Raw genomic sequence first — 24,563 nt, 5'->3', positions numbered from 1 at the left:
GGAAGATTCAGAAAAAATGAAGAGGTACTTTGAAGAGAGCTTGAAAAACCCAGAAAGAATATGTTGTCGGATTTTGAATCTGCTGGGTCAAAAATCGAGGCATAAAAATTGAGGCACCTAGAAAAATCGGACAACTTAGTTGAGCTCTTAAAAAACCTACCAAGAATATGTAAAAATATTTCAGATCCAGTGCTGAAAAACTGGGGTTTCAAACAAAAATGGCCTTGGCTGCAAAAAAAGCTTCAAAATAATGGCAGATTTGGGCCATGAATCAAGACCATAGGTTTGTAAAAACTCTAGACGCCTCCAAATAGGCAAAAAATGACCATTTAAAAAAAAAAATGGAAAAATGGGCCACAAAATGGTGCGATTTTTTTTGGTAGAAAGGCCTACTTGAACCAGAGGTTTTGGAAGCAAAGTTGCATGAAAATAATTTCGAAAATAAAAGACAGATAATTTCAACCAAGAAATTATAATTATTTTCGAAAAAATTTAGAGTATTGGCTCTGATACCATATTACGAAGTAGTTGGAAAATATTTGCTTGTTATTAATAGTGATCAAGAGATCAATTTATACAAGAGACTGAACAATGTTTCCTTAGGAAACAATCGTAAAGAATAGAAACATTCTATTCTAGAAACAAAAAACTAAATATTAGAAATATTCTAATATTTATAGGAGATTACAATAGATAACCATTAGATGCTAAACAGAGATAATAGTAACTATCTATTATCGTAATACACCTGCTTTGGACTTTGGATGGTAGAATGAGAAAAATGCCTACTATTGTTGCAGTTTTTACCCATTCACGATTTGTCTATCGTAATTTTGTCTCTCTGTTTGTAATGAGTATCCCTATGAATGATCTATTTCTATTTTATGTTGCATTTTGTGTTTTTTAATTGCTACATATGTGATCAACTGTTTGCAAGGTTGACAGTGTAGTGCCTCTCCCATTTGACTTTTGTAAGTCGTCCTGATGGATGCAACCTTGATGATCTTTTGTTGTGATGGGATCATGATTGTGACCCTGAGTGGTCTCCACCGTTGAGGTGTTTGGGTTTATGTTTCTGTATCAGTTGCTTTGTTTATACTTTTGACTGATCTTTGAGATTATGATGTGATTTTTGGTTCATTGAGGCTTGTGCCAGTGGTTACTAGGATCGATGTGGTATCATGAGGTTGTTCCGTGATTACCTTGAGATGTGTGCAGAGATTGCACTGTGTACTTTTTACCATGCTACACGGGACTAGGTTCCTGTAGCAGTGGTTAGTCATGTTTTTGACTGTGTTCGCTTGTGTGTTTTAAGTGCCTTATTAAATGCTTAAGTAATTAGAATGGATTGTTCTTGTTGGATTATTTGGTTATGTGCTGTGGACATTTACCTTGTTACATTTCTGATTAGAGAGATATTTGTTACTCATGTTATGTTTATATTTGAGAGGACCTGAGGGTTAGATTTTACATCTTGATTCTAGTATCATAGATTTTAGACTACTATGCTGTTCAGTTAATCATATTGCATGATGATGCCATTTTGAGATGACAGTGTGTTTTATGATGATATTTGGTTATCTGGTATTTGGACATACCTCTGATTTTGTTATGTGATGGATTTAATGCTATGGTTATTTACTTCATTCCTGCGTTGTTATGTTTTATGCAAACGTGAGTGATGTAAATAGATTATTTAATATAATTAAATAAATGGTTAAATTAGGTGATTTAATGCATTTATTGCTTCGGCTATGTTATTATATGCAATTGCACTTGATCGTGTTGTTTAGTGTGCAGGATTTATATTCCTGGCAGTGGCACATGGAGTTAGTGATTCGGCCGTTCATATTTTACCAATGTCGTCCTTGTATGGTCGACGTATCCTTAATTAAATGTTTAATTAAACCTTTCGGTGATTATTAAATCCGAACTCATTTGCATTATGTGATTAGACCAGTAAGTGTGTTTGTGCATTTAGAGGTTCGCATTGTCGCGAAAGTTATTAAGGAGATTTATGTGTTTTTGGGTTTTCGGGCTTTTTAATTGATTTATTTTAATTTCTGGTAGCTTTGCCATAGATGAATTCCTATTTATAGGAATAGCCTGTTTTCATTTGGGTCGATTCGGGGTTTAACTAGATTGGCTGGTTAAATGCCCTAATCGATTATTCACTCGAAAAGTGAATAAATATCCAAAGAGGAATTTAATTTCTTCACTTCTCACTTTCAAATTGGAAAGTTGGAGAGTAAAACCCAAAATCCTCTTCATGAGGATTTACTATTTTGTTCGTTGTGGGAGCTACGGGCGTGGGATCGTCGCGAGGTTGGGCTCGTTGGATCCAGCTCGGGGAAACCTTAGATTGCCGTGATTTTCAGCTACTTCTGCGAGATATTTATTTTATGGTTCAGATTCCTATTTTGCCCTTTTGGCTGTGAGGTAGGGCTTTCCTGTTTTATTGTTTCTGCTTCTAGTTTTGGTAGCCGTTTGTTTGGAGGCTGAGAACTAGTATTACCCTCCGTTTCTGTATGCTAGTTCTACCCGGTTGGGCGGGTATAAACATTTCCCTATTTTTTGGGATGAGGGTTTGGAATTTTACGACATTATGCTGGCCGTTTTTGCATACGATGTCCGATTTCATTTATTTTTGGATTTTTGGGGTTTTTGAACCCAAAGGCCAAATGGGTTTTAATTTTGAAGTTTTCCAAATTTTGGGGGTTTTTACCTCGTTTTGCGTGCTGCCCTGTTTTTTTGAGTTTTCTTGGCACAATGTGGGTCGTGGATCTGGATGATCCGTTTGGATATCAGTCAGACCACTATTGCACCTTTTGTTGCATTGGGATGCGTGTTGCAACCGTACTCCCGACTTTGTGTTTGGTTGAGTGATTTGTTACCTGTTATGGTTTCTTTTGGACCTTTACTTTTGTTTCGTGAACGCTAGGATTCGTGTAGAATCCATACTCTCGGATTGAGGCCGGTGGAGTGAGTTCATGATGTTTGGTCTTGTTACATCATTGGGATTCGTGTAGAATCCATACTCTCGGATTGAGGCCGGTGGAGTGAGTTCATGATGTTTGGTCTTGTTACATCATTGGGATTCGTGTAGAATCCATACTCTCGGATTGAGGCCGGTTGAGTGATTTCATGATGTATGATTTTATTGGCTTTGGGATTCGTGTAGAATCCGTCCTTCCCGTGTTGCTTTCAGTTGGGTGTTTTCTTTGCATTGTGTTCTCATTCCTCTCCTTGTGTTATGATCTTCGTGATGGTGGTGCGCCACACACGAGTTTGTGCGCGTACATTTGTTGGGTGACTTGCGAGGCCCGATCTTCCGTGAATTTGCTGAAAGTTATGATCATTGGGGTTGGGATGGGAGTATGCATGCCCACGGGCACTTATTGTAGGATGAGCATGGGTAGGGTAGGGTAGCATCTGGAGGGGGCTTCTATCTCGCAGCTTCGCGTTCATGGCGCTGGAGGTTGACGGAGGATAAGAAGTTTTAAGCAAGTGATAACTAAATAAAATGTGTGATTGTTAATAAAACTTAAGATAAGTAAAATGTGTGAGCACTCGATTAAGTTCGAGGACACAATGTGTGAGCACCCGTTTAAGTTTGAGGACACACGATCCGAGCTTGGGCTTTTCGATGCCAAGTGACCCTCCAGGATGTCAGCCCCTACTTAGCAGCCTTTTGAGTGTCTGACCAGGACCTGTACTCCTTGCATTGTCTTAGGTTCTTGGTTGCAGCCATCATACTGTCTGGCGTGAGTGTTAGCCATGGATGTTCTTTTGTGTGTTTTTGGTTGGATCATTATCTCCATCAGCACGGCGGGTGTGGACCTACGGGTTCCACGTGGTTGGGAGGCGTAGCTACCTTTACCACTGCTAGGGATCGGTGTATAGAGACGATCTTTTGTTCTAGTGCGACCGTTGCTGGATGTCTTCACTTGGTACTTCGGGTTCCGGAGTATGCTTTCTTGTGATTTATGCTTTCATTGGGATGCTTGTATATCATGTTTAGATGATGTTATTTTATTTGACGCATTCTCTTATTATGATGTTTAGCGTATGATTAGATGCTGTGAATTGTTGTATTAGCGTATCTGTTGCTTATTGCTGTTTAGCATGTGATAGGTGATGTTATCTACTGTAGGATTATCTTATGCTTTTCTACTAGCATGTTAGATTTCCTTATGCTGATATTGTGCATGTTTTTAGTAGTGACGTCCCTATTACTACAGTATCGACGATTTGGTCGGTGGCTTGGGATGTTACGTGCGGGGGATGGCTAGGATCCACGATGGTCTTATGATGCTATTGACGGTTGTGAGGAACCGCGTACTTAGTTTGATTGTTCAGCTCTCTGCGATATTTATTTCAGTGTGTTCCTTGCTGCTATAGTTTAGATGGTTAGATGTTCTTCTTTCTGTGTTGTTCTTGCACTCGGGTGTTCATTCCTCGATTCGTGTCGATCCGGTACTCCCCGGTGTGGAGGTTCTTTGGTTTGTTCTTTGCCTTTCTGAGTTCTGGAAGTGTTTTTTGTTTTCTATGGGCGACATTTGTTCAGCATGGTGCGACACATTAAAAAGTATCGCACGCCCATGCAAACTATGTCGTATGACACTGTAAAGTATCGCACGCCTTCTTGAGAAATGTCGTACGACACTGGAAGAGTGTCGCACGCCTTCTTGAGAAATGTCGTACAATGCTGAAAAGTATCGCATGCCTTCTTGAGAAATGTCGTATGAGACTGGAAGAGTGTCGCACGCCTTAAGGAGAAGTATCGCCCTCCCTGAGTAAAAAGTGTCACACGGTTTTTGTGAAAAACCTGCGGGTGCCATCAGCGAGCACTTTTCTTTGTGATTTGATCTTTTTGAGAGTGGTTTTGGATACCTTTTTGGGCGTTCTTCGACCCTATGCTGTCGGTTTCTCTTGAAATCGAGTTTTCATGTTTCTGTTTTAGTCTCTTGGGGTTTAAAATATATCATTTAAGTATAAGTTGACGTATATTTAATTTCTTATACTTAAGATATATTTTAATATACGCGACAAATCGTTTGAGATAGGTTTCAGACCTCTCGGAAATAAGTTATGGATTCTAGGAAATTTCAGGGCTTCAGAAATCCAGACTTAGCCAATTTTTAGGGCTTCAGGATCTCAGGCTTAGCCAAATTTCGGGATTCTGCATTTTACCCCAGCTTGGTGTTTTGTTGATGAGTGGTCATTTCTTGTGCCCTCATCTTGTTGTGGTGGTTGTTGGCTTTTGTTTGGGTGTGTCAGTTGGGTAGTGGCGTTCGGAGATTCGTTGGTTGCCGGGATTGTGTTGAAGTCTTCCGTTGCGATCTTTGTGATCCCTGTATGATGTTGTCTTGTGCATTCATACTTGTAAAAAAAAATCTTGGCTTGATTTGAATCCTTGTTTCCAAGGATCTCTGGGTGGGGCATTACATCTGGTATCAGAGCCCATGTTCAAACATTGGGATCTCTGTGTTTATGTTGCCCAAGTAGTTGTTGCTGCGTTGGTTGAGTGCGAGTGTCTTGGTGAGAACTCGTGATTTGTTGCTTTGGTATCTACTCGTGATGGACTTGCTTGTCCAGTAGATGCAATTAGAGCAGTGTGTGGAGAAGGAAGTGAGTCTTCTTGCCTTTGTAGGTGGGATCGATGTGCCTTGTTTGGTTGGTTGCGTGTGTGACCCTTTTTTTTGATGGAGCCACTGATTGGTTTCCATGTGTTGGCTTGTGTGCGTCTTCTTGTTTCTCCTTGTGGAGTTAGGTGCATTGTTTCCCTGTTTTCTCCTAATTGAAAGTATATAGATGAATCTTATTGTGATTCTTTGTTTTGTTGATTATATTAATGATGAAATGGTTCCTTTCATTGAATTGAGTGTTTATTGTGAATCATTGCAAAGTAGTAGTTTTGCATTATATCCTTGGGTTAATGACTTAAGTCCCCAATCCAATTGTTTCTTAAGCTTATGTAAAACTGTATTAATTTGATGGATATTTAAATGTTGCATTGTATGGAAATTATTGTTGTCTGCATATGCATGAGGTTACTGATGGTGTACTGCTTGATGTGCGTGAGTGTGTTCTCTAACATTGCTAGGAGGATGTATTCCTTAGCATTGTGTGGTGATTTATACCTCTTGTGTGACTATACTCAATCATCACCTATAATGTGATTTATTTGATACCTTATTTTATTTGGTTGGAGGTACTTTCCTCATGTTGTTGGGCTAGTATTGGTTTTTAGTTTCTTCCTCTCTTGGAATAGTCATCAAATTTTATCTATCGCTCTCTTTGTGACAGTTGTCACATTTGACTTATTGTTGAAATGAGCTCTTTTTGGTACTTACTGTTGGAATTGATAATTCCCCCATTTGGGCTCTTTGATTTTGTTTCATGATGACTATTCTGGATGTGTTTCACTGCTGCCTTGTTGTGTGTTGTGACTCTATCATGTTCATCTCGAACCTCTGGTAGTATGTATAAGGGATATTATCATGGAGAACATGCTAGTGTGTCTGATAGATTTTAAGTGTTAATGTAATTGGATGGTTTAAAAGATGAGTAAATGGAATGTTATTTTTGAAAGAAATTGAAAGATATGTACTTGATTTAAGGAAAGTGACTCTTGAACCCTTGCTTGAAAAACCTTTCATTTTCATTGTGCATTGGTGCTTATATTATGTTTAATTAATGAAATTATGAAAGAAGAGTAATGATGGTTTCTATGTGTGAATTACCTTTCATTCCATGTCTTATGTTGAATCACATTTAAATATAATAAATACTAGTCTAGTGAATACCACATCCATATGAAAGAATAATTAAAAGTCGAAAGTCCATTTAAATAATATACATTTGTTCTGAATGCCACTTGGTAATAAAATTCGAAATGCTCAATCATCCACTGTACATGTCACAAGATATGAAAGGTTAAAAGAATATATATTTATAAAAATAGAATTACATCATCCTCCTCGGACCCATGACACAAAGCACAATACAATAAATGAAACCATCCATCATAAAAGATATAACCATCCATCATAAAAATACAACCATCCATCATAAAGATATAATCGTCCATCGTAATACATAGAGATAGAATGAAAGGAGATGCAGACAAGGAAACTCTAGCCATACTATCAACAGACGGATCTCAATGGTGAGAGTAAAAAGCACTGCCACCTGACCGCATGGTAACCCAAAAAGGCCCACTCCCACTGTGCTAAGGTGATAGTCTCAAGTCCCAAACAGGTTATCAATCCAAATATCAAAAGTACTCTCTAAGTCCAGGAAACCCTATAAGAAATCTAACTCAAAGGTTCCAAGATAAATTGACATCCAGACCCAGAGGCAAACAGAGACACGTAGGAAATCTATACTGCTAGTGGGCAAGTGTCATCGCATAAATCCAACTCTAGGGTTACTTGGTTAGTTTTTTAATCCTCCGGCCCCTTAGTGACTTTCTATGGTACCAGTATCTTATTAATTCATTTTAAACCCATTTAATGAAATGTTATCACTTATTAAACTACTTACAATGAGTTACCTTGGTAGCCACTTTGTGCCCCGACCCCCATTGCAAGCCACTTCCCAACTTAACATACAGATTACCTACCCTAGGCTCATAAAAGTACAAATCAAAGAATCACAAATTTCACCTCAGCTCTATACAAGTGATTGGAAAGCATCAAAAGATAATTCACAATAACACATCAGTTCTCTATGAGCAACTGGAAAGCATCCCAAAAATACTGATTGTCAAATATGTCATAACACTCGCCTTAGCTTCACATAAGAACACTAGAAAGCAATAACGAACAATAAATACAATTCATTATAGAGCATATCACTACATTACCATGGTTGAGTTTAGAAAGATCGAGATCAAAACATCATAACATCACAATTACAGAACCCCCAACACTTTGGTAGACGTCCTAGAACTGCTCAACACTCTAGTCAACCCAAACCCAAGAATATAGACAACATACAAAACAATGTAGTTCATAGTTTGGTTTGATTTAGAAAACATATTTCTGAGTTAAATGTAAGGTCTCAGTTTGCGTTTCAATGTATCTTTCAAGTAAAGAGATTCCCAGTTTACCCTACAAGTTAACCCATTCATTTATTCAAATAAATTATAGAATTACCCCATTATAATTAAAGTCAGTTTCCTAAAAATAATCAAAGGGCAATTAGTTATTTAAATTTAGTTATTTAAATTAATACTTATTGATTTTCAAATAAAATAACTTATAATTTTAAAAAAAATCAGTATTATTTAAAAATTAATAATCTAAATAATTTTTCTTTTCTTTTTTGTTTAAACTTCATTATTGAACTTCTGTTATTAATTAAACCTAAATAAATAAAATTTAATTAAGTTAATTAATAATTATCTATATAATAATCATATTAAATTGTTTATTTAAATTAAATTCAATTAATACATTTCAAGTAAAACTATATTAATAAACTTATTAATAAAATTGTTTAATAATTTAATATTAATTGATTTAATAACATTAGTAAATTACTATTAATAAATTTTATTAATAATTAATATTGTAAAATTATTAATAACCATTTAAACTTAAATTAAATTAAATTGAAATAATTTAAAAAAAAAACTTTATTAAAAAAAGGGCGTTTTGATTTAAAAGGCCCGCCAACCTTTGTCTTGCCACCGCAGGCTTGGTTGCCAGCGGTGGCAACATTCAATGCTGCTGTGACCGGCAGTCCGGTCTGTTGCTGCAGCGATAATGGTGGCAGGTACGGCTGGCGAAGTGTGGGAAATTCCCCACCCCTTCCAAAATAATTTATACATAATTTTTTTTTAAAATTAAATAAAATATTAAAAAAAAATTGTTTTTCAAGTAATTTATTTTATAGAATTTTATAAATACAAAATTTAAATAAAACAAATTTCTTCTTCGTTAAAACAATTTTTTTTTTTTTATAATTAATATTTTTTTGACATAATTCCCACCCGTACTCTGATAGGAAGAATTCAGTGAAGCAATCGAATTTTCAATATAAAATTTCCATGTCATTTCAATTGCTTCCCGAATAAAATTAAGACTCCAAATCTACAAAACGAGGTTTTCTTTACTATATTTTAAACCTCTACGTACATAGAATATATTGACATGCATTTAGTAATATACAATATTGAAATATTCAAAGGTTCATCACAAAGAAATTCGGATTTACAATCCACAGTCACGAAGAAGACAGGGAAAGAAAAAGCGTAATAATTAGTGTGAATAATCACAAGAATCTACTTGGACTTTGATGTTAATCGCTACGCCCAAAAAGATTGTAAGAGAAATTTCTCCTACCAAAAACCTTCTCTCTTTCGAAATTCTTTCCTCCTAAAATTCGCGGTCCTTCGGAAATGAACCCTCAAATTGTGATATGGAGTTCTCTCCTAAAATTGGGGCACTAATTGTGCGATCACTTGAGAGAACTCTTTGCTCACCAAACTTAAACTCTTTTTTAACTTTTCTTAATCTTTTCTTAATCTTTTCCATGCACGTTTATTGAATTATAAAATAACTTCATTTAATTTTCACTTGACCTCTCTTTTTTAATTAATTGATTAAATTTTAATCTCATGCATGCATTATGCAATTTTGAAACTTTTAGTAAATTATCATCTTTTTCCCTTCTTAATTTGTTTTCGAAACGTTAATTGATAAAATATTTATTAACTTAAATAATAATAATATTTAGCATTTATTAAAAAATGAACTCTGAATATATTATTATTAAATTAAATAAATATTATCAGATTTTAAAATTAAACTTATAACTTTTATCTTTAAATTCAATTCTTTTTATTTAATTAATTTCCCAATTAATTAAATATAAATATATATTAAAAATACCATAATAATTTTTCATTAAATTAAATAATTAATTTAATCTTTTAATTAGACTTAGTTAATAGAAAAATCACCAAAGACTCGTAAAACAAAATAGGAAAACCCATCATAGAAAAACACATACAAGATCAAATTGAAGGGTTATAATCACGAATTAACGTCATACGATGCATTCAGAAGGTAAACAACATATATTTGTCCTAATTTTGTAGGACAAATGGGTTCAAAGGTTAGGATTTGGACTCAAGAATTTATCTCCCCTCTCTTACCATTGAGATAATGCGATAGGGTACGCTCATCTTGGCAATTCAGGGAAGGCGATACCCGGTACTTGCAATCTGCATAAAATCCATGCATATACAAACACAATATTCTAAACTAAACAAGCAATGGCAGGAAATGGTGCATCGTGTAGATCCCGACTAGCAGGTGACTACGACTCCCTTCCTTAACCACATCAGAGACACCATATATAAAGAAAACATACACGCACACCATACACATGTAGTATGGGGTAAGTATCCATAAGAAGACACATAATAATCCATCTAACTAATCATCATCAATTACTGAAATCACTGAATAATCATCATGCATACATGAAGTATAGAGTACCAAGTAATCTCATCATATAATCAACTGAATCTAAAACAATATCTGATAATCTCAAAACAATACTACTAATCATCAAGCATAAAACTGGCCTAAAAGAGTTCGGCAATAATAATAAAATGCAAACTAGGGCAGGCACTACACAAGAAGAACACCACAGTTTAGTCATTACACTGTCAATTTTGGCAAGGAAGAGTGACCCTATTTACTTTTTCCTTTGATTTGTTGAACGTATGACCTCAAAGAATTACAAGTTGAATCCACTAATTCAGTTTGGATGCATCCTCAGTGGTGTCCATCTTGCAGGAACCTTCAAAAATCACTCCTTCACATCATTATTACCATTAGAGTACATCCGTTAGACTTGGGTGCACTCCAGTTGGGTTTAAGAGATAGGAGCTCACGAGTTTGGTTTAAGACAAGGTTAGTCCAAGTTTCTGAGAAGGGGATGGCAGGGTAGGAGGGATGGGTTTAGGAGACGTCAATTTTAAAGCCAATTTTGGGGATGGCGAAGGGGACTACTGTATAAATATAGGAAAATTTGAAATCTTCATATGAAGACATGGATAAAGCATGCATGTATACATTATAGAACTTTTAACATATGATATTTATGTTCAGGATTCAGAGTTCATTGTCAAAACATTATTAATAAATAATAATTTATAAGTCCCTCTAAACTATTTTCATGTCAGCATTCAACAACTGTGTGCAATCATATGCCTTTCCTTTGGGAAAAAATGGTTGCAGTGATATTCTCTTATTCTACAGCTGTATGCTGTTATTCTACATCTTTCTGCTTTGGCTCACAGTTTTATCATTCTGCTTTCATTCAACAGTTCTGTCCAGTCATACTTTTGTTCATTTTACAGCTGAATGCAGTTGCATTTTTGCCCATTGTTGGAAAATACAAAAATAGTTATATTGATATTCTTTTTTTATTCTTTGAAAAAAGGGGTGAAATGCTTTGACTTAGAGCTATTAAGAAGTAAGGCCACAAATGGGGGACCTCATCCCCAATGGAATTTGAACCTTGATGGTGTTGAAATTTTAGCTCAGAAATCAGAAATAAACAGCATTAAGGAATAACTGAAACAGAAAATTTCAACACCAGAAATACTTTGGGAAAACCCTTCTAGAATGAAGGAAAAAACCCAGCACATTTTATTAATAATAAATTCAAGTGTAGAATGCCTATCGTTTGATGTGATAGATATAACTCAGAGAGAGACTCTTCATATCCCACCCGAAGGTCTCTTCAATTTTGTAAGCATAACTCTACTTTACCATCACAACGTGCGAACATTGGCTATAAGTATATTCTTATTCTACTGCTGCATGCTTTGTATCTATGGATAGTAGTCACATTCTGGTTCATTTTACATCTGAGCTGCTGATTCTATTGTCATATGCTAGTCCAAAAAAATTCATTGTCAATTCTCGTAAAGATTTTTTTTTCTTAATTTAAGTGAGTTTTTTTAAAAAAATGGCTGCCTGGTCAGGGATGTTCAGCTTGTCTCGGGGAGGGCAAACGACATAACAGACATCCCTTGACCATCTTGGTGATAGCCAGATGTCCTTGGTGCAAGCAGCGCTATCCCTTTCCAGAGCATTTCCAGTGAAAATTTGCAGATCAGGATGTCCAGAGAACATCCTCAGGCCATCCTTGTGATGGCGATGGGGTTTTCCAAAATATTGGAGATGTTGGCTGTCTTAAGAACAGTTAATCTCAGCCTAGATGTACCCAAAGGTCACTCCGACAAGGTTGGCATTTCAGGGATATGTCCCTGGCTTGCTTTTAGATAGGTGATGGCTTGACGTCCCATTGGCCTGTGGATCTTGGGGAGCAGCGGAACATAAGGTGAAGGGATGCTTTGATGCTGTTTTTTGTTTATTATATGCTGTTTTTTGTTTATTCTTGTTCTTGGAATGGAATTTAAATGGCATATTGACTGATTAACAGTAACAGATTTCCACAATCCATTTGTAAAGTACTGAGTTTTCTGGCATATTGACTGATGTTTGAGTTTGTTGAAGATAATTAAATACTAATAGCATTGATTGAATATGCTAAAGTTATTTATCATATATATTATGTTTTTGGAGAGAAATGAAATTGTACTTGTATAAATTGAATAATGGAGATATTGCTCATGGGAATATGGGCTATAATCTTAATTGAGTCGGGTTATCAGTCAATTTGAGGGTGAGATGAAAATCATGATGCACTGAATCATAGAAGACTAACTTGAGATAATTAACGAGCCAATGGAATAGCTGTGAGGGTTATTAAGGTAACTTATAATCATTGAGTAATTAAAAAACAATTGTATAAAGTTGTGGACAATCAGTGGAAAGGATGCATAATTGAGATAAATTATTGGCTGAATTGAGAGTTAGTTGAAGTGTTTAATTCATTGAAGCATTGAGTGAGTGAATGATCAGTTTAGAGGACTAGTGGCTCAATATTAAATTTAATTCTAGTTTGATTTTTGAATAATATATCAGACATTTATTTGGTTCAGCCTTGGTTGAGAAAACTCTTTGGATAGATGGAATCATTACTTGATACAGCATGTGGTAAGATCAGATAAATTTATTAATGTCCAACAATAGATCACAAGGTTTTAAGTATAGTTCCAAGAATCACGGCAATTCATGCGATTCACGCGATTCGGCGGTTCGATTCAAGCCAAACAATTTTTTGTAAATCAGTGAATCGAATCAGTGATAAAGGGTTTATGAAATAAGTTGCTCACTAAATTTCAAGGGTTTTTTAAATTTGCTGATTCATGGGCGATTCGATTCCAATTCATGGCTGATTCACGATTTGATTCGGCCTTGCTGATTTCGATTCTTGTTACTTTGGTTTTAAGGGACTGGAAAATGTATAACTAGGCCACAGCCAGCAACGAGAGTACCGAATAGTGTCTGTGGTAAGAACAAATTGGAAAGAAAAAGAACGGAGCAAGAAAATACTAGATACTTGTCATAGGCAAGTAGTAGTCTAGGACTGAAGGATATGGTCTTGGGCGAGGGGGAACCCCAAGCCGTATCAGAGAATTGTTGGAGATAGGGTGATGCTGATGAGTGCACTCTTTATAGTGCCTCACAAATGTGGTGTGACCCGAAGAAGGCCGAACAACTGCTTCGTCCCCTAGGCAAGAGACTCAAGTGGAGGAGGTGATGAGTTGGTGGGAAGTTTGTCTCAACGAGAATTGAAGCTGTAAAGTGTGATCACAAAGCCGCATGGCCTCTTGGATATAGAGGGCAAGACATCACTGATCAGTATACTTAAAGAATGAGGAAAGGGACCTACACTCTTTGAGCAAATAGTAGAACCTCCCCCTGATCTCATAGATTGGTCAACTATAACAAAATGGGTCAACTCATGGTTGGACTCCTAAATTAGTTACACCTCATGAAGTTGGTTGAACATTAAGGGAAGCTTGCCTTCAACATGGCTCAACAATCAGCTATCCAACCTAAAGCCACTAGCTTTTGAGTGTAGGTATGATCTCCTTCGAGAGTAGAACTCCAATTAAGAGATGAAATAAAAATATTGACCTTTGTGATATTTAACTTTGGGCAATTTCAGACTTACCATTATATTTTATGGTAGGCATCTTTGGTTCTCTAGTCAGATGTCTTTGTGTTTAAATTTATATAGCAACCATGAGTAGAATTGCACTGTGTTTTGCAGCTTTCTTCCAATTTTATATTTATTATAGACTGATTTTCTTTGTGTTTAAATTTAAGAGCAACCATGAGTACAATTGCACTGTGTTTGGCAGGTTTCTTCCAATTTTTTTATTTATTATAGACTGATTTTCCCATGTTGTGGAGTTATTTGGCTCTCGAGTGGCCAATTGTGAGTTTTGACTTTGCTTTAACTTTTGAGAGACTTACTATTTATGGTAAGTCAACTGATGATTCCAGTGTGCTCAGACAATTTGGAGGAGTCATATGATGCTTTCCGATGTTACTTCTGACTTTTGGTTTGGGCTCCAACATTCTTGGAGGGAGCGTCTATTTTTAGTTAGTTAATTGGGACCATTCATCATCTTTTATCATCAGGATCACTCCTGTTCTATTTGATTTTCGATTCTGGTGTTGTTGGGCCACATTCGTAAGTTGGGTGCATTATTGGTTATTATTTAATTATATTTGCTAAGGCTGCTGTTTTAATTGAAATTGTTTAATGGGCACCTTAGTGTTATAGCTCGTTCGAGTCAAAATGAGAAGTTTTAAGTCATGGGCACATTGAACAAGGACCTTTTCTGACAAATATCATTATATTAATTTAAAGGTCATTTTAGAGCAATAGGGGAGTTTAAATTAATAAAGTGACTTTATTATTTGTCAACTCGAAATTATAACATAAAGTAGCTTTATGAGAAATGAAGCCTTTTAAGTTAAAGTGTAAACATGAAGCCACTAGCCATTTGGTGAAGGAGAAGCCATTTGAATTGAAATAAAAGCTAGTTCTCGAAGATGGATATTCATTCTTGAGCGTTTTATATTTTGGTGTTTGAGGGTTTGAAGGATTGAGCTGGAGAAATTGAAAATTTCTTTAGTTTGATGACACTTCGAGTTTGTTACCATGCCAATGAATTGTGTGAGTTTTTATCTCCTATTGAAAATTGAATGTATTGACTGAGGAGAAATTTTGAAACTTCGCATCAAAGTTATTGGATTTAGCCTATCATTTGGGTTCTTGCAGGCTGATATTGGTGATTAGAGGACCTTGTCGTGGAGTTATTTGGCTCTCCAATGGCCAATTGTGAGTTTTGGCTCTGTTTTGAGGGACTTAGTATTTATAAGTCAACAAATGATTCCAATGAGTTTAGATGATTGGGAGGAGTTATATGATGCTTTCAGATGTTACTTTTGACTTTTGGTTTGGGCTCGAAGATTCTTGGAGGGAGCATCTTTTTATTGATGCTCACCTAGTCAAGACCATTCATCATCTTTTGTTGTTGACCTAGTCAAGACCATTCATCATCTTTTGTTGTTGGGATCACTGCTGTGATATCAGATTTTCTATTCTAGTGATGTTAGACCATTTTCACAAGTTGGGTGCTCTATTTGGCTATAATTAAATTAAATTTTCTAATGTTGCTATTTTAATTTAAATTATTTAGTGAGCACCTTAGCGTTATAGCTTTGTTGGAATTGGGATGAGAAGTTATAAATAATGGGCACATGAAACAAGGACTTTGTGTGTTAGAATATCATAAAATTAATGAGGTGGTCATTTTTGAGCAATGGGGGAGTTTGAACTATTAAAGTGACTTTATTATTTGTCAACTTTAAATTAGAACATAAAGTTGCTTTATGAGAAATGAAGCCTTTTAAGTGAAAAGTGTAAACATGAAGCCAGTAGCCATTTGGTGTGAAGGAGAGCCATTTGAATTGAAATATTATTAAAGCAAGCTCTTGTAGATGGATATTCATTGTTGAGCATTTTATTATTTGGTGTAAAGTAGTTGAGGGTTTGAGTTGAAGAAATTGTGAATTTCTTTCAGACTATGCTTGCTCATTGAACTGGTCTTCAATTGCTAATGAATTGTGCCTTTTTCTGCTGTTGCTTGCTATTGAATTTGGTGAATTGATCCATATTGGAGGACTGTGTATGCTAGCATTAGGGTCTATGATTGAGTTTGCTCCTAGAGGATCAATTATACTTGCTGAAGGTTGTTTATTGACTGGTATTTGGGAACGGCTAGCAATATATATAAGTCTGAGGCAAATTGGTGTCAATATGCATCCATACTGCATATTGTCAAGGGAAGAAGAGGCTGCGATCAGTTGTTTGAGGAGCAGCGCAGTATCTCAGGGCTGCGATCAGCATTATGTTGGCAGCATCTGGACATAGCAGAGCTGCATCCACCTTCCTGGACTACCGTTTGCATTTTTTATCATTGTCTTTCATTGTTGGGATCCTTGCCAGGTTTATTGCAATTTGAATTTCAGTGTGTACATTGTATATAGTGGTATAAAATACAGAAGAAAGAATTTGCAATTTCAATTTGCATGCATTGTTGTGTAATTCATATTCTGAAATATATATATATATATATGTATGTATTTGAAAAAATACATAAAAATTCATTCTTCAGCATAGTTGAGTGTGAGCCAGCAGGGCTCATTATAGTGGCATCAGAGCTTTTATAACAAGTGTTTGACAAAATGTCAAGCCACTAGGATTGAAGTTAGAACCAGTTGGGGTTCTTACATCAAATTTGTATATCGTTTTTCTTAGCAATTCCATCAACTCTTTATTTTCATTATGGGTGTTCATGTGATTTTGTCTTCTTTAAGATTTTAGTATCTTCAACTTCTTATAATTTAATTTGTAATTTTGTCAATCTGGATACAGAAACGTCTACCTTAATTTTAAATGTTAAGTGCTAACCATAAAAGAAACATTTGACTTAGTCATTCTTGAGTAGGGATTTAAAGTTGTAGTTCTCAGCACAAAAGCAGAGTGACCTCATGGTTTATGAAAGAATAAACAACAATTTTGTCATGGTTGAATCTAAATGCTTTGCACTGAAAGAAAACATTTTTGTTAATGTTCTAAACTTTTAGGAGACCAATGATATTATCTTTTTAAGTTATATATATTGTTAATACATTTAAGACAAAAAGATTAGAAGGAAATGCAAAACTTATTCACTTCAACATAATAACAGTTTTTTCAGTTTGTGGTTTCTCATTTACATTCCCATTTATCTCTTGCTTACTATGGATATTGACATTGAAGGCAATATAATACCTCTTAAAGACAGGTGTTACTTTCTTATTAATAATTGATCGCTGTGCAGGTTTCTTATCTCTTTTGGTGGAAGCTATTTACACCAGTCATGTGAAGCTATTCCTCTGGAGAAACAGAAATCAAATTTTAGAAGAAAGGAAAATATTTTTAATGCATCAAATCATGAATCCTGCAAGATATTTATTCCATTGACAGATTCCAAGTTATTTGGGCCTGCATTTGTAGAGGTAAAAACTTGTGAGATCATCATGCTATTGTGCATTTGAGATTAATAGATGCATATACTTAAAATTAATTGTAAAAGGGAAAATTTGAAAATAGTTTATAATATTTTAATGCTAGAAGTGTATGGTGTCCTCGATTAGGCAACCGTGAGACACAGATTGACATACACACTATGGGTGTATCGTATAGCAAAGATAAACGTATCTAAATCCTTTCCATTGTGAATTCTACAGGATAGAGATACTAAAAAGCAGAGAAGGTTTAAAGATTAAAGTGGTGAAAGTGATGCTTGTTTACCTTTCCTTCTGAAAGATTGTCTCTTGATTACACATTCTGAAGTTCAAAATCCTCCTTGCCTCAAACAATTGGTTCATATCTTCCAATGCTTTGATGGTAGATTAACTTGAATTCTTTCCAACTAATGTAATGGCATTTATTGCCATTTTCGTTAACAATTTCACTACATGGGAACTTCTCCCAGCTTTAATTATTGCCATTAAGAATCACACCACATGGAAACTTCTCCCAGTTATAAAAAAGTATTTCGGTTCTGTTTCTTTGTTGATTTTCTGTTTCCTCCTTGCCCAAAAATTCATTATAAACCAGTCAATGTGCCAAACCCTGCATTTCCTCCTTAATATGGAAATGAGATGAATTGTCTGATCAGACAAGTTGTTGAACACTTCTCTTTATGGTTCCCTTTGATCTACTTGTTATTTAGGCATCCTCAAAAAATATGCATAAATCTGAAAATACAGTTTTTAGATCGTATTAATCTCAGTACGGATGTTGTTGATAATGAATTTGAGATCTCCTTCAATGGATCACCCTGGTCAATCTTTGCCAAGATTTTGACTCTTCATGCTCCTTTGTGTGGTATTGGGTTTTCTGAGATCTTACACCTTGATAAGTAGAAGATATTTCCCACAGCAAGTCAAGTTGTGATATAGCTATCAGGATTCAACTGTGTAGTTTTTTGAGTCAAACTCATTGACCTGTATTTCATGAGTAGTGATTCACAGAACCCATCTCTCATGAGAATGAACGGATCACTTAACACGTATTGGATCTAGATGATGCTCATAGAGATGGAGCACCAGGACTTCCCAAGAGGTCACACATCCCAATGGTACTCCAGCTTGAGTGTGCTTAACTATGGAGTTTCCTCCATGGTTAAACCCATTCTCCTTGCAACCCCATTTGCAAGACCTTCACCAAGTGTTGTGCCTTATGAACCACTGATAAGAAAGCCCCTCAAGCTCATCAATTGATAAATTGGAGATATTTTCTACAACAAGTCATTCTGATATTGCTATCAATATTCAACTTTGTAGTCAATTGATGAGCTTAAGGGGCTTTCTAATGAATGGTTCATAAGGCACAACACTTCGTGAAGGTTTTGCAAATGGGGTTGCAAGCAGGGTGGGTTTAACCATGGAGGGAACTCCATAGTTAAGCGCACTCAATGAGTTTCACTCAAAAAACTACACAGTTGAATCTTGAATCTTGATAGCAATATCACAATCTTACACCTTGCTTACCTTTCAAAGTCGCTTGCAGACAGTTCATGTTGTATTTGAATTATCAATTATCAGATGTCTTTTAAATAATTATTAGTCAGCGAACTAATGTTCCCGTTTGCCCCCCTTCTATTAATTTATGTCAAACAAATGAAGACATACTCCAAAGTTTTGTTAAGTTCTGTAAAGTTTGATTAAAGAAATCTATTTTCACATACTAATTCTTTTTTTCTGATTGGTCCCGTGGGAATTTCCTGGGGTTTATTCTGAATTTTAGTGAACAGAAAATCTGAATATTTTAAGGTGGTGCTCTGAGGAAGTTTCGAGAGTGCCTTTCTCTCAACCGATCCGAGGAAGTTTCGAGAGTGTCTTTCTATCCACCGACCTAAGGTGATCCTAGCATGCTTAAGTAGGCTTGAGAGAAAATCCACCATCAATTACAGCCTAAGAACACTATATCCGTTCTCTTAGCATACCGTCCGCCCATTTTCTTCATCTGTGACCACTTCTCTTCCACCGCCACAGAGAACTTCTGATCTGGGCCCAAGCTCTCATTATGTCCAATATAAAAAATGCTCTAATCTGCAATGGTTCACAGAAGTCATGGAAGTTATGCTGACAAATACATTCACGGCCATACGGCCAGGTGGGCTTACTGCAAATCCTACAAACGTGGAGCATATTCTCAAGACCAAATTTGAAAATTAGCCAAAGGGAGACCACTTAATCTTTCTTCTCCATGATTTCTTGGATCGACATATTTTCAATGCCGACTGGGAGCTGTCGAAGATGCAGAGGAAGACAACAAGCTACGAGTTTAACACCAAGTCCCTCAGAAGCTTCGTGGTGGAGACGGTACAGTGGGAGATTCAGAATCGCCTCTTGCTAGTCTTCACCAACGCAGCGAAAACGGGTGTGTTTAGTCGATTTTCAAGACATTTTGCAGAGACTTGAATTTGATAGTATTTGTAGCCTAGCGTTTTGGGTGGATCCTGCCTGTCTCCTCCCATCAATGCCCATTTTTATCCATAACTCCTATATACCATGATAAATTTCTTGAATGAATTCCATCATCTGCTAAACTAGTAATGATTTAATCCTTCGATGCTTCCCTTTAATTTCAAAACTTCACTGGGTTTATAAAATTCCACAAAAAATAAACTTAAAAAAATCTACATTTAGATGTCATATAAATTAGACAAAAAATGTTCTGAAAAAAGCACCAACTGGACAAGGTAGTATCAAAAATATCTATACTACTCCAACTTATTCACAAGTATACGCTGGCCTTACTGGTCTTGTAGATATCTAAAAAAAGGCATTCGCATGAAAATAAATCCATTGCAGGAACCAGGATTGAGTTTTGAACGAAGTGCACATCAGTGAAACTACCCTTTGGGGTTAGTTCCATTTGCAAGCTGGAGCATAAGTGTTCAATATTTGATGATACGGTCCTAGTGCCCACAAGGATTTCTGGTCAACACTGATCTGAAGGGACCAATCTCTAGAAGTTTTAAGCCCAACCTCGAGACATTTCACTTCTGGAAAAATATTATTTGCACCCTGCACCATTAACAATAGCAACATAGTCAGAAGTGTTTGTCTAGGCAGTAACGAAGAGCATAATAAGCGTGAAAACGCCTATTCAGAAAATGCAATGAATGGGACATTTAAGCTTTGATTTAATACTTTATCGGAACATCAAGTTTTGCTATAGAATTCATCAGACAATAATAGGTTAACCCTACAAAAACAGTTTGCATTTTACTGATTGCATGATTAACAAGGAATTAGCATTCAGTATACAACTTGAACTTTTCACAGTCTTTGTTTCTTGCTGTTAACTAATTCACATGGATATGCTTTCTCAAGCTATCATCATCTGCATCAAAGGTACCAGTTCCTGAAGCTACAGTTGTAGCTAGTCTCCATATTGTATACCGCAACTAAATGTAACAGAATTTTCCTTCTCCATCCACATCGTATTCAATTCGGCTGTAATGTCTGCCAAATAAATGACAAAAGATACATCAACTTTGTGCAAGAAAATAGACAAGCATAAGCAGACCCTCTTCATAGACATCATTGAAAATATGGTTGATCATAGAGGAGACACAACTTGCAAATTAGAATTACTAGGCTCAAAACGTGTCACAGTCACATGAAGTGTAACTACAGGCCATGGTAGCAGCTTCCACCTGTCCCCTGTCCCCTATATCATGTGAAACTTCCTGCACTTGCAAAACATTGAAATATTGACCTTTCAAAATCAAATGTTTGGAAACAAGATAGTAAAGATTAGACCTTTTAAACCCAAAAAAATTGAAATTAACAATAAAACTTTACTACAAATTGACAATTCAATTGAAAATTGAAAATTAATTAATAAATTGATATATTAATTTATAATATAATATTATAAATTAATATATCAAATATAATTTTGATTGATTTTTGAAATTGATCTAAAATTTTTTTAAGTCAAATTTATAATAATATTTATTTCTAATAAAATAATCAATTGAAAATCTAAAAATAAAATTTATGAATTAATTCTAATATGAAAAAACTTAAATTTTCAATGCTTATAAAATCTAAATATATTTAACAATTATATAATAAATTTGAAGCTATTGTACAGTATAAACTCAAACTAAAATGGAGTCTAACCATCTTTATAGTTTCTACTTTCTGATATTTATCCCTTCTCATTATTCCCACCTTCATAAGGCAGGGACTTCAGCTCTACAAGAGCTCTTGTCTACAATATATAAACCATATTTGGTACAAAATATAACCCAGAGAGAGAGAGAGACCTAACCTCTAACATAGCTGTACTGAACCAGGAAAGAAATGGGAAAATTGTCAAACCTGAAGGGAAACCCGAACCTGAACTAGACACATCAGGTTCTTTCCATCAGTAAGATCATCAAACATTCTAATGGAACATTGTACACGCCAAACTTCAGAGACATAATGTTTTCAAGTAATCTTATTCTGCGTTGCACAGCTATGTCTAGCTTCTGCTAAAGAGTTTCAAAGGCAAGGGCTTATAAATGTCATATGAAACCATGCTTTGCCAATATGACAATCTGACAACATATAAATGTTGAGTAATACTAAAATCTCTCTGTGGCTTTTGTCTGGTGATATGGGCAAATTATACATTTTAGTATTTTACTAGAGACTTTGACTATGACAGAACTAGAAGTGACATGAGACTGACCATTATAAGTCATAAACAATTAATAATAAAGTTTAGACCCATTTCTCAACCCCAAGGGAGGCATTCTAGCTTATTTTGTCCTCACTATGGTTTTAAATCTGGAGTGCAAATTGGCATTTATTGTGTGGGTGGTATAAAAAATAAACTGTCTATTAACATGTACAGTTCACACGGGTGAAGTGTGGAGAATCATTAGTTTAAATGCTAATGTGTGTGTGTTTGTCTAGAGAGGGTGCTAAATTGTTATGTATTCTTCAGATCTATGATTGTTTGTAATTTTTTATTTTTGCAGGTTGAGAATGAAGCTGGGATATCCAATTTCATTCCTATTCTGATAGGAGATAAACAAATTTGTTCTGAGTTTGAGTTGCTTGAGCGGGAACTTATGAAATGCAGGATTTGCTGCAGAAGTGGCAGTGAAGATGTAGCCATTCCATCTCCAAGGTTTGACATGGACAAGAGCAATTTAGTGAAGCAGCAAAGTATCTTGGACCTGTTTCTAGATATAGCTTGGGTTATTAAGGATCCTGAACCCGAGGAGAATGAAATTCAAGTGAATCATGCACACTTACAGAGGCTGAATCACTTGTTTAGTTTTTTAATAGATGGGCAATTTGTATCTGTCATAGACAAACTGTTACATTCACCTAAAGTTATTAAAATAATAAAACAAGTGTATGGACCGTCAAATTACTTCAATGATGCTGATGTTGAGTTGCTTTGCAATCATGTTGAGCATGCATGGAACTCTGTTAGGAAGAAGATGGAATATAAAAATATCAGCAATTTCCAGCAGTTTGTGGAGAAGTTGCTGCGGCAAGGACAACCTGGAAATCAGAAACCATATAAGTGCTCTGATGAAAGTCAGGTGAGACATATCTGTGACTCTTTGAACTGCTCCAGCAATTAGGGTTTCATTTATTCAGACATATATTGGTAACTGATAGATGAACATATTCTAATAACCTTTTCCTTTTCTGCATGTTTGATGCTTACCATCCAGGAATTAAATTTATCTATTTATTAGCAAGATATATATCATGTTCATTTCTGTCGCAAATGTTGCTCACAATGCAGGCAGTATACTTTTAGACAGTGACATTTTTAATTCATTGTGTTGAATTGGTGCTTTCAATATTTAAGTGTTATAGGTACATTGGACAGTGACTTAAGCTTTATCTAGTACTGTTTGTGCCTGAAATTACTTTTTCTTATTTACCTATTATATTACGGTTACATGACCACCACATGCAAGCCCAATGTGCAAATACAAGAGATCTGGAGATGTTTGTTGATATCATTCTGTTTACTTTAATTTGACAGGTAGTTGAAGAGATTCAAACCAGAATAAAATTCTCTTCCAGGATAGAGTCAGGGGATACACGTGTGTTGTCAGTTGAGGAAAATAATGTGTTTATGCCCTTGCTTGAGAAGGAATTTTGTAGTGAAATCTCAACTGGGTTGAAAAATAAAGCAAATTTGGGTGTTCAAAAGATGATTGATGTTGCATGTGCTAAGATGTTAAGGATTGACCTAAACCGTGATATAAGGGTAGATCGCCGAATCTTTATTTTAACAATTACATTCATTGCTGTTTGTGCTGGAATCTGTGTGGCACTTCAGCACCCACATCAAGTTATGAAGATCTCCATGTCACTAAGAAGGTGTTTGCATGGCCTACACAAAGGTCAAGGAGCTGCTTCTGATCCCTAAATAATCAGAGAACTTGGTCAGCTCAACGTTGAGTTTGTATCTTTCTAACAACAGGGACTTCTGGTTAAACTTAGAGTTCTAATTTCTTTGTGTATTTTATGTAACCTTGTCCAGTGTAAAATATTTCCGGAACATTATCACATTTTGTTTTGTCAGGGCTGATTATCATTAATTCTATTATTCTTTTTCTTTCTAAAATCCACCGGAAGCACACAAAACTTACTGTCAGAATCTCACAGCTCATTTTCATGGCTGGAGCTGTCAGTTGTGAAGCTATTATGTATGTTTGTAATCATCCTGTTCAATGTTCTAGCACTTGAATCTTGTCTTCAAGTGCAATTTAACTACTTTATATAATTCAGGGCTTTGATTATGACACCAAACTTGCAGCATAGACTGACCTCTGTTTAAAGGAGTAATAGAAGTTCAAATGTGCATGTGAATATTTGATCTTTATGCGTGTCTTTAAGTAGTTACCACCTGCTATTGTCATTTATTAACGGTATCGATTTTCCATACAATTCCATACAACACTTGCTACAGTAGCTTGTTTGTTACTTGTAATCATGCAAGAAACATCAATTTGC

General features: G+C 35.5%; 1 protein-coding gene across 1 annotated transcript in view; it reads left to right on the top strand.

Moving 5' to 3' along the window:
- The window catches only part of SPL7 (squamosa promoter binding protein-like 7), a 75,590-nt gene extending 51,231 nt beyond the window's left edge, over positions 1-24,359 (top strand). Inside the window, exons 9-11 of the mRNA XM_089802896.1 lie at positions 17,342-17,519; positions 22,556-23,131; positions 23,587-24,359. Of these exons, the coding sequence (XP_089659022.1) occupies positions 17,342-17,519; positions 22,556-23,131; positions 23,587-23,976 (1,144 nt within the window). The 3' untranslated portion in view covers positions 23,977-24,359. The remainder of the gene's footprint in view (positions 1-17,341; positions 17,520-22,555; positions 23,132-23,586) is intronic.
- The last annotated feature ends 204 nt before the right edge of the window (positions 24,360-24,563 follow it).

The sequence above is a fragment of the Cupressus sempervirens genome, chromosome 9, assembly GCF_028749045.1.
Source record: "Cupressus sempervirens isolate cs-2001-9-10 chromosome 9, ASM2874904v1, whole genome shotgun sequence".
NCBI lineage: Eukaryota > Viridiplantae > Streptophyta > Pinopsida > Cupressales > Cupressaceae > Cupressus > Cupressus sempervirens.
This window is presented reverse-complemented; position numbering and strand designations above follow the sequence as displayed.